Consider the following 16,234-nt stretch of genomic DNA (forward strand, 5'->3'; position numbering starts at 1 on the left):
TTAGTGTACTTAGATCAAGAGGCTGAAATTATTCCCTGGCAAAGATATCAAAAAAAAGGTACACTGCTTAGAAATCATTGCAGAACTGAGGCTGTTAGATGGTGAAGGTGGATATAAGAGCTAAATGGGAAGGGGCCATGGTATAAAGGGCCAAATATGGGTAGTGGGGCAGGGGTGGGAGGGGTGTGGTGATGTACATCTGAGGTATCAGGTATGAACTTATTCCTCTGATTCTTATACAGTGATGTCAGCCAATGTCACCTCCAAGTCAGAAAAAAAAAAAAAATTTAAAAAGAAAGTAAAGAAACTGTTGAATAGAGTCTGGAAATTTGTAATTCTAAAAGGATTTCACCATAAATTAGACATCTATAATTACAAGTTTTATGGGATTTTACTACTTTATTTTGACTTTCACCTAAATGGACCTGTTTAATGGGTTTTCCCTGACATTTTACACAATCTTATACAAATAAATCCAACTTTTTCCAAAAGTAATTTTAGCAGGAGAATAATGCAAAGTCTATATCACCCAACACAGGCAGGGTTAGTGCCCTCTTGAATTTTTTTTTTCATTTACGAATTGACTTCTTTTTTAATTTTTTTTTTTTAAGATTTATTTTTAGTTATACAAGAGCTAGGGTACAGGCCAGAGTCGTGGGAGGGTGAGAGACAGAGCGGGGAGCAGAACAGGCAGACGAACCGAAAGCACTGCTGAGGAGAGCAGCGGGCAAGGCAGGAGAGGTCTGCTGCGCCATGTGGGATTCTTGCTGGCCGGCCGGGAATCGAACCGGCACTGCCAAGGCTGCGGACAGCTTCAGAGCGAGGCGCTCAACCCACTGCACCACTGGGGAGGCCCCGAATTGACTTTTTAAAATTAATTTCTTTGTTTTTCATCGAGGTAGTCACTCTTGAGTTTTTTTAGAACAAAGAAAATCAGACAGGAAGTAGTCAGCTAGTGACAGTGCTATTTCGTGGTTAAAACAGTGTCAGAAAAAGCTACAACTGGTAGGTAGTCATTAATAATGTCAAAATGTGAAGGCTAACTTAAAATTGTTTTAGCTATATTCCAACTCTTAAAAGTAGGCCTGAAGTGAAATTTTTCTGAAATGGGGTGTGGTTCTCTTTATTGACTCAGTTTTACAACTGATTACTATACAACTAGATTGTACATTTCTTGGCATCTTTAGACATTGCATGGATCAGCCTTCGTTAAGTCTGAAAGCACTAAACCAGTCAATGCCCTCATTTCACACAAACTTTCCCCCTCATAGGCTGAATATAGAAAACACCTACAGTGAATACATGAAAAAAAAGTTGTATTTTTCCACTAGCTATTAGTGGAAAACCTGTGTGGGCCAAACAAAATGCTTATTCTATAATAGCTCTTCATTTTTTCCCTTTAACTCACAAATCTGAGATGAAAATATCTGAACTGCCACTGTCAATTGTTTTACTCTGAATCTATGTGCAAGTTCATTTCCAAGTGCTTTAAACATGTTAGGAACTTGAAAAAGTAACTAATTATACAAAAGTGTCTGTTGTATAGTAAATATCAATAAATGTTTGATGAATGAATGAGTGGAAGCCAAACACTATCTTAAAGATAGAGACCATTTTAAAAATGAGAGTTAAATTATTGGTGTAGAAATATGGGTAAAATTAATATTAATAACAATGAGAGATTTGAGCTGGGAATGTTTTACACGGGAGGTAGAACTTGAGCTGGAAAGAAGAGAAGGCAGAAAAAAAAGCATTCTTAGCAAGTAAATAAGTATTAGCAACCTGGAATGGGTTACAATATATAATCATACATACAGAATTATTATAATTACAATTTTTTATATATGCATACAGTAAGGACCAGGAAAGAGACCTCTTGGTTATAGGATTATGGTTGATTTTGTTTTTCAGTATTTCCTAAAATGAGTATACAGAATGCATCCTCCAGACTCTGTTACCACCTCCTGGAATAGATATTGCAACTCTCTAATGGTCAATTAGAAATGAATTTACTACTAAAAATTTCAAGTTGACCTGATCCTTCTATTTCTTTTTAATAAGTCAAACAGCCTATTGAGTTTTCTCAACATCCTTTTTAAGTAAGAAATATTTTATTGATTTCTTATACTTTTTCTGAAGAGACAGTAAACTAAGGAATGAAGGAAATTTGACCCAAGGCAAAGGATACAGGGAAAATATTGGTACATTTAGAGTTAGAGGGAAATTGGATTAATGCACTTAATAGCATATTGGCGTGAGAGCTAAGCTGTGGTGTGGTAGTTGTTTTTGGATGCCTTGGTATTAAACAGAGAAATGGAGCAAGATCCACATTATGGTCAACTGGCCATAGTTCTCACCTGTGTTTGAACAAATGAAGGCCTCTGTGTTCGCATTTCCTGGATCAAATTAAAAACATTGAAGTTCTCCGGAATTATCTATCAAAAAGAAAGAATTATTATCTTATTCCTTTAACCCTGTCTTTGTTAATAAATTATTGCCACTCCCATGATAGTTGTTCTCCCGACATGCAATAATATCAGAAAAAGAACGTGTTGTTAAACAAATGTGGTTTCTTATCACTTGTATCATCATTTTAGGGCATGGTTTTCCACCCAGAAAAGATTGAAGAAACTCTGCAGAATGATTTCCCATGGAATGATTGATCAAATGTTTGAAGTTAAAGATAAAATGAGGGAAAAGTCTCAGTAGATGAGCATGTATAAGGGTTTTATGAAATAAAAGTTGGTAGACAGGTCTGAAACCCACATTTTTAAACTTTCCATTTTGTACAAGCCTATTAAAAATGATTTAGCTATTTACAATAGCTAAGATATGAAAACAACCCAAAAGCCCCAAAACAGATGAATGGATTAAAAAGATGTGGTATGTATACACAATGGAATACTACTCAGCTATCAAAAAAGATAAACCCATGCCATTTGCAGCAACAAGGATGGCTCTGGAAGGGATTATTATAAGCAAAAAAAAAAGTCAGAAGGAAAAAGATAACATCAGATACTTTCACTTCTATGTGGAATATAGAGAAAATGAACAAAAGGTTAGGAAAGAGATAAAACTTGCAAGCTGATCATAGATCTGAGGCATCCAGCAGGGCAGGGGGAAGGAAAGGGGTCAAAACAGGGGAGGGAACCCTGGTGGTGCAAGGGGTTAAGCACCGCACTGTGAGGCAGTCCACAGCCTCTGCAGCATGAGTTCGATCCCTGGTCCACCAGGGAGCAACCCACATGGTGCAGCAGACCTCTCCTGTCTCGCCTGCTGCTCCCCTCAGCAGCGTATTTCAGTCAGTCTGCCTGTTCTGCTCCCCACTCTGTCTCTGGTGAATCTTCTCACCTCCCAGACCTCTGGCCTGTATACCAGCTCTTGTATGCATAAATAAATAAATCTTTAAAAAAAAAAAAACAAGGGGAGGGAAGAGCATAAGAAACTATGGTGATTGTTCACGTATGCTATGGTGGTGGGAGAACTACTGTGACTACATCGGACTACATCTGAGGAGAGAAATCAAATACTGTACAAAAATTAACAATGATGTAAGAAAATAGATTTAATAATAAAAATAAAAATGATTTATCTCTTTCCTTGCTGTCACAGAGTAGCAGAGACAGAGGTTTGGGTGCATTCAAGATTTGGCTCTACCTGCAGCCCACTGCCATGGGCAAGAAAGGCATTACTGCTGGACTTGGGGTGCAGCATGTGGGGCCAGAGGCACTGAAGACTTCCCCCCAGAATGCCTACCTAGCATGTGAATTCTGAAAAACCACCAAAGCCTTAAGCAAGTTCCCAATTGATCTTTGTGTGCTTGCAACCAACTGTGATATGCTGTGTATATCTTGTTGGTGGAAATCCTTCGTGCTGACGCCAGATCAACCTATCTAAGGTTGATGACAAGAAACCAGGGGAATGAGTAGACCTCTGTGAAACTAACAGAGCGGGGAAACTGTAAAATGGCTGATTGCAGTAGTTTTGTTAGGGACTATGGCAGAATCTCAGACCAAGGTTGTCATGGAGGAAGACAACATAGAAATGGACAAATAGGGCCTCCCTAGTGGCGCAAGGATTAAGATACAACCTATGAAGCTGTCCGCAGCCTCTGCAGCATAAGTTCCCCCACCAGGGAGCAACCCACATGGCGCAGCAAACCTCTCCTGACTCGCCCACTGCTCCCCTCAGCAGTGTATTGCAGTCAATCTGCCTGTTCTGTTTCCCACTCTGTCTTTGGTGAATCCTCTCACCCCCCCATACCTCTGGACTGTACCCCAGTTCTTGTGTGCATAAATAAATAAATCTTTAAAAAAAAAGAAATGGACAAATAAAAAATGTGATTATTGTTCCTTTGAAAAACAAAAATGATTTATAGAAGGGAACATAAAGTTTAATTGCAACTTGAGCCATTTACAAAAGCAACTTGGAGAAAGCGTCATTATAGAATTTAGGGCAGTGGCTCTCAAACTACCTGCCAACCTTGCTGGCTCACGCCCCCAAAGTTGCTGCCTTAGTCCACCTGTGTTGGGTCTGAACTCTGCATTTCTAAAATATCCTCAGGCAATGCTGATGCTCTTTGTCTGGGAAACTCAATTTGAGAACCATCAACTTAATGACTAATTTAACCCCCTGACAAAGTAGGTCTACAAGAAAATGTTCTAGAAATGATGAATTATGGAGACAGACGTTTTGAAGAACCAACAATTCCTAAGTCTGATGGCCACAGGGTAAGTAAATGGAAAGGACCCGTGGAGAGAAACTCACCCCATCTTTTAGTAACATCCACGCATAGTCAATAGCACAGATAACACCCGTCCTTCCACAGCCGGCACTGAAATGAAAGACCACAGGAGCATGTGTAACTGCAGACAGCGGAGTTTTGCAGCTGTGCTATTGCAACAGCAGATTTGCAGAAGAAAGCTGGAAACAATGAAACTTTCTAAACCTACCAGTTCCCAGAACACCCTTGCCAATTGCCACATGGTACAATGAACCTCAGGAGAGATCAGAGGGAACTTCTCACAGAGTCTCTAGAGCTACACTGCTCACAAGTCACTTTTCAGAAAAAAATATTAATTTGATAATTTAATAAATTATTTAATAAGTAACATTAATTTAATGCTCAGGTTGAACTTATTATAGTCTGTTTCTGTGATTCACCTTTTGTTTCCCATCAACCTCATTTCTAAACTTCATTGCTGGCAGAGAGGGGTATTGGCATGGGTTTGGTGGAGGATGAGTAGAACGTGGGCACATTCAGAAGAGCAAAAATGCAACCCCCAAATTAAAATTAAATATATGTACAGATATCTAACAGGGAAAAAAGCAAAGGAACTTCATTCCTTCCTGATCAAAGGGAAAAGGTGAGGCCAGGATCAGCAATGTGCACCCCGTGTGCTCCAACCACCTTCAGTTCCAACAGCGAGTCTTCCCGTCATGGCCATACTGTGACCCTGGGGTGTTGTGGGCACAGGCTCACGCCACAGCATCCCACCTGCAGTGAATGCACACAGGGACACTGTCGTCCTCTTGGTAGCAACGCATATCCCAGATGAGCTCAAGAATAGGGTCGATGGAGGACGGCACATCGTGGTCCGGCCAGTTCTTGTAATGAAACTGGTAGATGGTTCGAGTCTCCTATAAAGAATAGCCAGGACAAAAGGTGAGTTCGGGGATAGGACTCCCCCTCATTCTACCATAAGTTTACTCTGACTTACGAAGTAGAATCTATAGCATGTCTGCAATTTATGCTGCTTTCTTTCTTATAGACTTCTGGTGCCTTCTGAGAACAATTAAATGTGATTTCAGGTCACTTACTATTGGTCCACTCACAAGATGAGGGCAGTAGGCAGACAGTCCACCCTAGAGCTGGGTCACAGGCATGCTGCTACCTCAAGACCCTTTGCTTTAGAGAATGGGCAGCCTCGGCTCTCAAACTGACCCCTATTCACTGTGCAATCTCTATTCACCCTACGCCTATTATCATTTTATACATGTGCCATGGCATTGAATAGATTGTCTCTTTTGTATACGAGGCTTTTATTCTGAACATTAAGACTGCTCTTTCCCCAATTCGTTAGGTCCAGCCCAAGTCACATTTGTATTTACCTTCCTGATCTATGTAGGCTTTGGAGTTTATCTCACCTGTTCTGTACTTACATTTTTGAACTTGGCTTTGAGAGTCCTGATTATGTAATCGGATTTTCTTTTTTCAGATTCCTAAGAAATAGATTAAACATTAGCTATTTCAATGGCTAATATTACAAGATTTTTCTTTGTCAAGTAGACCCTGAAGTGTTTGCTCAGCCTAATGGGAACGGAGATGATACTTACACAGATTATGGAGAAAGGACCCACTTGTAGTTCCGTCTCTCCTAGCTCAGCCCAGTAGCGCTCACACTTTTTCTGTGGCACAAAGCAGAATATAATGATTTCCCTCCATTTATTCTAGTTTCTTTGAGGTGGCAAGAGCCACTTCCTCATTCAGAAGCAAAGTCAGCTCTGCATGCTTCATCTTACATTAGGAACTTCCAATCCCCATGGACTTAGTCCAACATCAAGATTTCCCATCAGAGACTCCCCAAGGATGGAAAAGCAAACACTTAAGGATATATAAGTTAATGACTTCCTAGAGGCCTGAAAAAGTAGAAACAGAGACTTTTGGCATTTTCAGTATTTCAGAAGGATCAATAGAAATCATGTCTGCTGTATGAGCTAACAGAAACATTAAGCCCCCTTGTTTTAACTGGAATTGTGTCAACTTAAAATGGAGACAGGTGGGATTTCTGTTTAAGACTGTAATATGAGCTGCCTATCTAATTTTTAATTTTTTAAAATTTTTGTGTAGAAGCACTGGGATGTAGGCCAGAGGTGCAGGTGTGAGGGTAGAGTGAAAGGATTCACCAGAGACAAATAGGGGAGCAGAACAGGCAGATTTACTTAAATACACTGCAGGGGAGCAGAAGGCAAGACAGGAGAGGTCTGCTGCATCATCTGTGGATTAGCTCCCTGGCCGGGACCAAACTCAGGCCATAGTGTTTATAGTGCTGAGACTTAACCTGGAGGCTACAAGGAAGGCCCCTAATTTTTAATTTTCTCATAAATGCATTCAAAAATGAAAAAAGGTAAAATTATCTTACTTGGCCCAAAATGTCAAAAAAAAAATTCTACATGCTATCAAGATAAGTCATTAGCTATTTGATATTTTCAAACTACAGCTTCAAAATCTGCTATATATTTTATATTTACAGTATATCTCAATTAGTATGCTCACTTTTTATTGGAAATATGTTATTTACATTTAGATTTCATAAAATGTACAGTTGAAAACAAGCTACCCAAGTTGTTCCAAATATATAAATAACATTTTCCAGGAACTGAACTGTATATCAGTTTTTGCATTTAAATTCATTAAAACAGAATAAAATAACTAAGCTCAGCAGCCACACCGGGCCGCACTGCAGGAGCTCAGGAGACATACGTGGCTGAGGCGGCCATTGAAAGCCCAGGTCAGCCCTCTGACCAGCATTAATAATGTCTGATTTTTAAAAATGGAAAAATAAATAGTGATTTTTTTAAAAGTTCCTTAATTTTACTTTAAAACATGGAATCTACTAGGAAAATGAACCAGAAGGGCAATTAGGGGTTAAAAAAAAAATCCCTGAGAGTCAGCTGGTATTCCCAAACTGAAAACTAGAAAAATAAGAATAATTTTTTTGTAGGTACATTTAAGTACATTTTTGCTGTCTAGTTTCTACCTTCTTTTCCTTCTTTCCCTTATTTTTAGGTAAGCTAAAAGGCAACTCACCTTCCCCATCTCAAACTCCATGCATGCCATCACAATGATCTGGGGGATGCAACAGAGAAACAAGGACACACAGTAGTTAGAGCAGCTAATCGGAAGGGCTTGGGTCAGGGTGGAATATGCTTCTTGCTTTTGGTTTTTTTTCTTTTTTACTAAAAGGTAATCCTGATAAATTATTAAAGGTTGTTCCTACCCTTCCTTCTATTCTGTCCTCACTTCCCTTTTCTCTATTCAAATCAGTAAATTCTTGTTAACAAATGAACTTGTCAAGATGAAAATTTCCATTTCCTTGAACAAGAATGACATGATACTTTTGACTAAAAGGTGTCAGAACACTGAAGTTCTAAAGACTGACCAAAAAAAGCACCGATTTTAATACATAGGAAGTCTCAGTCACACACCCTCACACTCTACTCCCACCTTCTTTAAAACTAGAAAATTAAGTAACAAAAGCAATTCCACACTTACCAGGACACTATATTCCCAAATCATCCTCCAGAAGTCCAGGACAGTTGTAGCCAAAGGTCCCTGGGAGGCAATATAAGCTTTGGGTCCATAAACTCCCTAAAAGGGAACAAAAATCACACGGGGTGACTACAAATAGTATCCTCTTCTTGTCTATTGTTTTCCCCTCTTTTAAAAGAACCTCTTAGAGAAATACAGAATAAGGAGTGTACCTTAATGAAGTTGGCATTGATGTAGTTGGAGTCCTCGTCAGAGAGTATTAGGGACAGCTCTACTCGGCTGTGATCATCTAGATTACAAAAGACATAATTAAGAGGGTGTCATCAGAGGGTTGACTGTGAGCAAGGTCTGGCAAACTACAAATAGTGATGTTCGCATCTGATGAGTGAGTGTTCTTTTGAATCATAAATAGCACAAACTAATTTGTCAAAACCAAGATTAGGAACAGCAAGCAAAGGATAAAAAGAGAAAAGCATGAGATTGAACTTGGAAGAAGGTACAAGTTTATAGAAAGAAATGAAACTTACAAGGCAAGATATCCTTATATCTGTTTTTCTTGATATTCTTGGGTCTCTCAGCAACAGTTGTAGGGTAGGTTTTATCTACTTTGTACTTGGTGGATTGTCTTTTCAGTTTCTGTAATAAAATTTCAAGAATAATTAAATCTTTCTAAAAAAAAAAAAAAGAGGGAAGAAGTATCTGCAGAGCTAATTCTCCACTACCCCCACATTCCATTTCTGCCCTTCCAGTAACCCCCGAGATTGGCCTCCCTCAGGACAGAGCCTCAGAGCAGAAGGACATCAGAATTGGGTGACATTTAGAGAAGTGAAATTAGCTGAGCCACAAATAGCTAAAACTTAGAGATGAAACTGGTGAATATTTAAAAAACCAGTATATTCTGAAAACAAATCAGCACATACCCCATCTCCACCCAAATGGTCAGATATTAAAAGTTTAATTCACTTTCTTTGTAGAGTTATTTTAAGTAGAAATGGAACTTTCGTTAGCTGAATAAAACTTCTCTATAGCTAACAAAATGTCAAGATTTCAAAAGCTATCATTTTAAATATGACCTAAACTTCAAGCCAATATCTCAAACAATAACCTCAAGTAGTAGCATTTTCTGCCGATAGAATACAATCTAGATCAGGTGGGAGCAAGCATAAGGTTCCTCAAAATAATGGGATAATCATTAAAATTATTCTCATTTCCCAGTTATCCCATAGACCCAAATTTCAGAACAGAGAAATGGTATTTCCTCTTTAGCAACTTCTTAGGAATCCATTTTATCCCAAATTATATTTAACTTCCTCATCTGATTCAAAGAAACCACATTGAATAGCTGTGACCTTTGTGGTCCTACTTAATTTGAGAAAGCTAAGGGGAAAAAAAACATCCTTGGTGTCCAATAAGTATTTGTTGGATTGAACTACAGAAAATAATTTCCATTATTTGCCCACTATGTAATGGTGATTTTGTCACACAAAGAGCATTAATTACTTCCTGTCGGTCAGATTTCTCAGCATCTATTTAGTATTCATTCTCTTTAACTTCCTTCTGGACATTTCCTCTTCCCTTCACCCTTATTAGTCTGTTACCTTGGTTTTCTCCTTTCTTCTCTGACTTCTCTTTCCCACTTCTCGCTCTGAAAATGGTGTGGCTCTGGCTGGCTGTTCATTTCTATGTTCTAATTGTGAATTACCCCCAATTTCCAAAGTAAAATCTTCAACACTCTGCTCTTCTCTCACTATATGCATTTGCTGAGAGATAGCATATACTCTTATTGAAATTATACCCAGTGGTTTTTAACTGATTCAAATTGAATTTTAATTCCAGCTCCTATTGGATAACTCAAGTTTATAAACTGAGACTCAATTACTAAATTACAATCCTGAATTCCTGATCATATATCCCAGACGTTTCCACTTGGATACCTTACTATAGCTGCAAACTCAGAACATTTAAAACCAAAGTTATTATTGTCCCACTGTCATTGCTGATGGCATTATCTTTATCCCATGCACCCAAACTCTGGAAATGGAATGACTTTTGGTTCCCACCCTCCCGCAATTTCTACCTCCAATTCAGTCAGCAAGGTCAAGTTTCTTCCCAGGCAAAACCTTGCATCCACCTTCCTTCCTATGCCAGTTACAGAAACCTTAATTCCCTCCCTTACAGCTTGAGCTGTCACAGTTACTTCTTAACTCATCTTCACACTTTCTTTTTCTTTTTAAAGATTTATGTATTTGTGCATACAAGAACTGGGGTACAGGCCAGAGAAGCAGGGGGTGAGAGGATTCACCAGACAGGGTGGGGAGCAGAACAGGCAGATCCACTGAAATACACTGCTGAGGGGAGAAGCAGGCAGAATAGGAGAGGTCTGCTGCACCATGTGGGTTTCTCCCTGGTCTGCTGGGGTGTGCTGCAGTGGCTGGAGATAGCTTGAAAGCGCTGTCCTTAACCCTTGCACCACCAGGGAGGCCCCACACTTTCTTTTTCTATTCAAATCCATCGGGCATAACTATGCCCAATTAATCTTACCAAAATACAGTTTTTGCTTTATCTCATACGCAAAACAACTTCAATGGATTCCCTAGAAAAAATCCAAACTCCTTAGCCATGTGCTTAAGAGTTTTCTCATTCTTAGTTGGACCTTAATTTTCCATTGCCCTAAAAGTTTGAGGCTTCTAAAGATGACTTCCAGTTTCATTCAAGTTTGTACAAATGGACGTCATTGAAAATTCTTTAAAATTATGACTTCTTCCTCGTATATCTGTACCCAATGCTGCTTTTGCATTTCTCAGTCATGATTATGGTATCTTGGATTAAACTTATAAAAATAAATCAAAAAAAGAGAAAGAACTTTTCTCAAGTGACTGGCAACACAAAAGAAAAGAGGATTATATTATTATTAGTTGCTTATATTTCATATAATATTTTCACATAATTAGGATCTGTGTCTATCTGTAGATACTTACTTAAGGACATGTAACTAGGTCTCAAAAAGAAAATGGGTAATGAAGTGAGAGCTGAAATAAAGGCATGATGAGGGAGAAAAAAAATGAGGTAGGAGAGAGTAGAAATTGATTACACCCAAATCTATTGTCAGTTTTCACAATTAATGAGGATATTTGGTGAGTGAGTGAGTCTACGAGGAGAGGGAAACAGTTGAGGTCATAAGATGTATGTTAGCTGGGAATTCATAATACAGAGAATTATCAAAGAGCTAAAATCTAACTAAATTCACACCAAATACCAAATCAATCATAGTTGTTATAACTCATTGTATAAGAATGTAAGTTTTTTCCAACTAAATATGACAAATGGAACAGCCACTCTTGTGTAATGACTAGCCCACAAATGCCAGCACTGAGTGTTCTTATGACCCTTTTTTCTCCTAGAATTAGATCAGACACAATTAGATCAAACCCACGAAAAGCAGGTGTCTGGCGAGCTCTTAAAACTTAGCTTTTTACCATGTTGAATTTGTATGCACTTTCAGGATTGGATTTAGCAGAAAAGATGCAAACCTGATAATTGCACAGCTTATTTTTACACCAAGATAGACACAAGTGGGCTAGTTGGGGAACTGAACTTAGGGCATCGCACGACACATGAGAGACTATGAAATAATTCCATTCAAGTTATTCCTACTTTTTAGCTCTCTTGCTCTTACATACCTTCAGAATAATCATTTTCAGGTTGCTGTTGATTCCTGGTTTGCTGAAAAGATTTTAAATTCCAGAACCATTCCTTTTAGACTTCTCTAGAACTGATCCTAGAACGTACTCCCCATTACTCTGTTTTTATTTGTTCGTTTTGCTTTGCCGCTCCTTTTCCGGGGAGAATGCTATAGAAAACTTACTCTTGGTAAGATAGCCTCAATTATTAGGTGAAATGTCACCGATTAAGGTTGTGTGTATGCGTCACATACCTGTTTAGTGGCCTTGACTGCCACCTTCAACAATGAAACAAAACAGCTTTTTTTCCTATGCCATTCCTCATCTAGACTCATCTGGCTGGATGACAAAAGGAGAGGCTATTAGCAAAACATCACTTAGGAAAGGCCTATAAGGGTGTTAATTTGGGAAGGATAAAAGCTTTTTTTTTTTAATTTTCAGATACCTTGCCTTTCCTTTTTCACTTTCACAGTTTTTAATGAAAGTTGTATATAAAATTCCTTTATGCCTGCTCAATTATTTCTTCATTGTATTTTCCCTTTTCTTTTCCTCCTAGGTGAGATTTGGCTTTGTGTGCTGGGATTTTTTTGTGGTCTTGGTCCAAGTTTAGCCAGTGATGACCGCTTGTCTGGGTGAATGCCCACCTGGCTGGGTGTGCCATCTCCCGCTGCACTCGGCTGGTGGAGATGACATGTGTCTTCCTGTAAGCCTGCATTGCCTTGCCAATTTGCTGCCTTTTGTAGTGTCCTCGTACAACCTGACTTCATCATCCTTGAGAATGGGTATGGATGGAGTATTGTCATTTTAGCTCAGCTCTGGGAAGAGGGGAAGATGTAATCTTTCTACAAATGTGGGAAGGTGCGCCAAAATGCCTTGACAGTGCTTACAGAAGGCGCAGAAGGACTGAACGTCATTTTGGCTGCTGGCCCTTCAGTGATGGCCGTAACAGGAGGAGGCAGATACCTCACCTTGAGGTCAGATCACTGTGCTAGCCTCCTGCTTTTACTCCCTTTCTCTCTCTGCTAGGCCCTCCAGGTTTAAACCCCCCACCGGAGAACAAAACAGAGCAGATTTAGGGCAGATGAACTAACAAGCTCCACCAGAAAAGGAGAAACTCTGAAAGTGGGAAGCAGAATAGTATAAAAGAACAAGGCAGGGCCACCGATGTGGGTTGAAGTTGGGGAAGAAAATGTAGGTCCAAGGGGAAAGTATTTCTCTGCCAACCACAGGGTGGGAGATCTGAATTCCCTGGAGGTGGCAGCAACAGGAAAAATCAGAAGAGTGACTGACAGAATAAAGACCAGAGGCCAGCATCCCTCTTGTGTCTTGAGAGGTTGGAATGTATGAGAAATCAGATTCCATGTGACCTGCTGAGCCATTCGTAAGCTCATAAGGTCCTTAGTCTCTACTACCCTTTTCGTTTCTGGGAAGGAAAACAGAACTGAGGTCCTCAGGGTTGAGTCATTTGTAAGTTCTTCTCATTGACTAGTAAAGGAATTACAGTAAATCCTAAATTTACGGTCTTAGATAGGTTCTTGGAAGCTGCAACTTTAAGGGAAATAACTTATAAAGAAGGCAGGTCCTTGCATAACATAATTTCCTTCAACTTTGAATTGTTTTATTCTCATCAATCTTATAATGAAATGAACAAACTGATGTTGTGTGATGACCCATTAAACTAATCAATGAGCTAAGGTCCCTCTCGAAAGAGAACAAAAGGAAAGCTCAAGACAACATCTTTGCACTGGAGGATGGTATTACTGTAACACAGAAGACAAGCGTAAGTCACATTGTGGAGTAGGAAAATCAAATACGGGTCCTCCATGTTAGGGGGGAGAGGAACATCAAGATGGGCTGTCTCCAGAGTGTCTCAAGGTAGCTCAATACCTTAAAGTGGCAGGTCAGGTGAATTTCAAACCTCCACCAGGATGGAGAAAGCATGAATGCAAAGAAACAGAATTACAAGCTCTGGCCTGCAAATCCAGTCAACAAGAGCAACTACTCTTAATATTGGGGGACAAGACTGAACTGGCCCTGAGTAAATACATCATCATCTCCTACTATCCAGGCAAACTTACACAGCTTCGTTGTAGTCCAGTAGTCACATAAGTGTGTAGGTGGGGAAGCGACTGCTAATAAACCAAGAGATTCAACTTCAGATACATAAAATGTGAGGAAATGACAAGAAATGTGTTACAAATGTCATTCAAATAATTGGAAACATGGAACTGGATAGTGTCTAGTGAAAGTGGGGAGATAGAGTTGGGAGAATTAGCTTTAAAGAGAATGGGATATGTTTATTCTAGTGATAGTTGCAAACAATTGCATCTTAATGTAACAAAAGTCAGGAAATGCTGATAAATATGTTCAAGTGAGAAACTGACTCATATTAATGAATAATTTCAATTGAACTGACGTTTGTCCACCTGCTGTGCAGGGCTCTTGTGTTCAGGATGCTTGGTTAGTATCGTTAACTATAAATAAATATAGAACTAAGGGGCCTTCCACTAAGGGGCCTCCCTGGTGGTGCAAGGGGTAGAGTCTCAGTACTATGAAGCTATCCACAGTCACTGCAGCAAGAGTTCAATCCCCTGACAGGGAGCTACCCACATGGCGCAGTAGACCTGTCTTGCCCGCTGCTCCCCTCAGCAGTGTATTTCAGTAGATCTGCCTGTTCTGCTCCTGCCTCTGTCTCTGGTGAATCCTCTCACCCCCCGTACCTCTGGCCTATACCCCAGTTCTTGTATGCATATATAAATAAATCTTTAAAAAATATATAGAACTAGGATATAACTAGATCTTTCTACAGAAAAATATATCCAGATCTTCCCTGGACTGTGTATGGATAAGTCTCCAGAAGTTACTTCAGTACCAATGTTATTTCTAGTGTATTATAAACCAATATTAGACCCTCACCTTCAGAACTGAATATTTCCTTTCTATCAGGGTTTATTGAATCCTTCCTATTTAATAAACGTGTCTTTGAATTTCAGAAATACAGTATTTGCCTTTTTTACCAAAATACCTCATCCCCAAGAAACATAAACTTCACCCTTTTTTTGCTTTGTATTATTTAAATGGAATCCAATGACACTAAAGGAATATTTCAAATGTAGATTTTTTTAAAAAATAAAAAAATAATGCATATTCATTGGAGAAAATTTAGGATACAGAGAAGCAAAATAAGATGACAAAAATCACCTACAATCCCACTACCCAGAGATTATTATTCTTAGTATTTTATAATGTTACCTTTTCATCTTTTATATATGAGTGTGATAAAGATGGGGTCACACTCTATATAGGATTTTATAACTTACACTTTAAAATTTTTTTTAATTTATTTAATTTCTTCATTATATTACTTTTAATTGAGGTAACAGTTTACAATGTATATGGTGTAGGGGTATAGATTCATACTTTTTCAGATTATAAATTGCTCTTTTTAGCTTATCAATTCATTTTCTTCTATATTTTATTATTTTTAAAAGATTTATTTTATTTATTTATGCATATAAGAATTGGGGTCCAGACCAGAGGCGTGGGGGTGAGAGGATTCACCAGAGACAAAATGGGGAGCAGAACAGGCAGATCGACCAAAGTATATACTGCTAAGGGAAGCAACGGGCGAGACAGGAGAGGTCTGCTGCGCCATGTGGGTCAGCTTCCTGGCAGGGGATTGAACTCATGCCGTAGTGGCTGGCCACAGCTTTATAGCGCTGAGACTTTAACCCCGGTGGCAGTAGGGAGGCCCTCTTCTATCTTATTTTTAATGGTGGCAGATTATCCCATTGCATAAGGTGTAATATAAGTCACTTAACATATCCCTTTCTATTATTTTAAATCTAAGTTGTAGCCAAACTTTCTAAACAATACTACAATAGGTAGTCAAAATCTATATAAATATCTTTCACAATTTCCTTCAGAGGATATCTTGGGTGGTCAAACCTATTTTAAAGCTTTTTGATCCATATTACCAAATATATATCAGAAATGGTATAAAGTTACAATAACAATGCATGAGACTGCATATTTCTGAAATCTCTCCAACACTAGGATTATAGTGTTTTAAATATGGGTCCATGCAAATAGGTAAAGTGGTGTTACAGGTATTTTTGTAAATTGTACTTCTATCTGCAATTTCTTAACTCTAAAACATTTTAGAAGATACATTATAATCAAATATGTGAAGCTGTTTTCATATTTCTGCATTCCCAGTTTTTATATAAATACGCAGACAACCAAGGAGCTCATATTTGCATATTCAGCACATTACCTGACA

At 38.8% G+C, this 16,234-nt stretch overlaps 1 protein-coding gene across 1 annotated transcript in view; it reads right to left on the reverse strand.

Annotated features, from left to right (window-relative positions):
• PTPN22 (protein tyrosine phosphatase non-receptor type 22) overlaps nt 1-16,234 on the reverse strand; it is a gene marked incomplete at its 3' end in the record, with an annotated part of 51,776 nt that overhangs the window by 19,084 nt on the left and 16,458 nt on the right. Inside the window, exons 3-11 of the mRNA XM_084242462.1 lie at nt 8,800-8,908; nt 8,485-8,561; nt 8,276-8,371; nt 7,811-7,849; nt 6,337-6,408; nt 6,163-6,222; nt 5,498-5,640; nt 4,768-4,834; nt 2,358-2,435 (exon numbers count right to left, since the gene is read on the reverse strand). Of these exons, the coding sequence (XP_084098588.1) occupies nt 2,358-2,435; nt 4,768-4,834; nt 5,498-5,640; nt 6,163-6,222; nt 6,337-6,408; nt 7,811-7,849; nt 8,276-8,371; nt 8,485-8,561; nt 8,800-8,908 (741 nt within the window). The remainder of the gene's footprint in view (nt 1-2,357; nt 2,436-4,767; nt 4,835-5,497; nt 5,641-6,162; nt 6,223-6,336; nt 6,409-7,810; nt 7,850-8,275; nt 8,372-8,484; nt 8,562-8,799; nt 8,909-16,234) is intronic.

Source organism: Talpa europaea (genome assembly GCF_964194135.1).
Source record: "Talpa europaea genome assembly, chromosome: 9".
Taxonomy (NCBI): domain Eukaryota; kingdom Metazoa; phylum Chordata; class Mammalia; order Eulipotyphla; family Talpidae; genus Talpa; species Talpa europaea.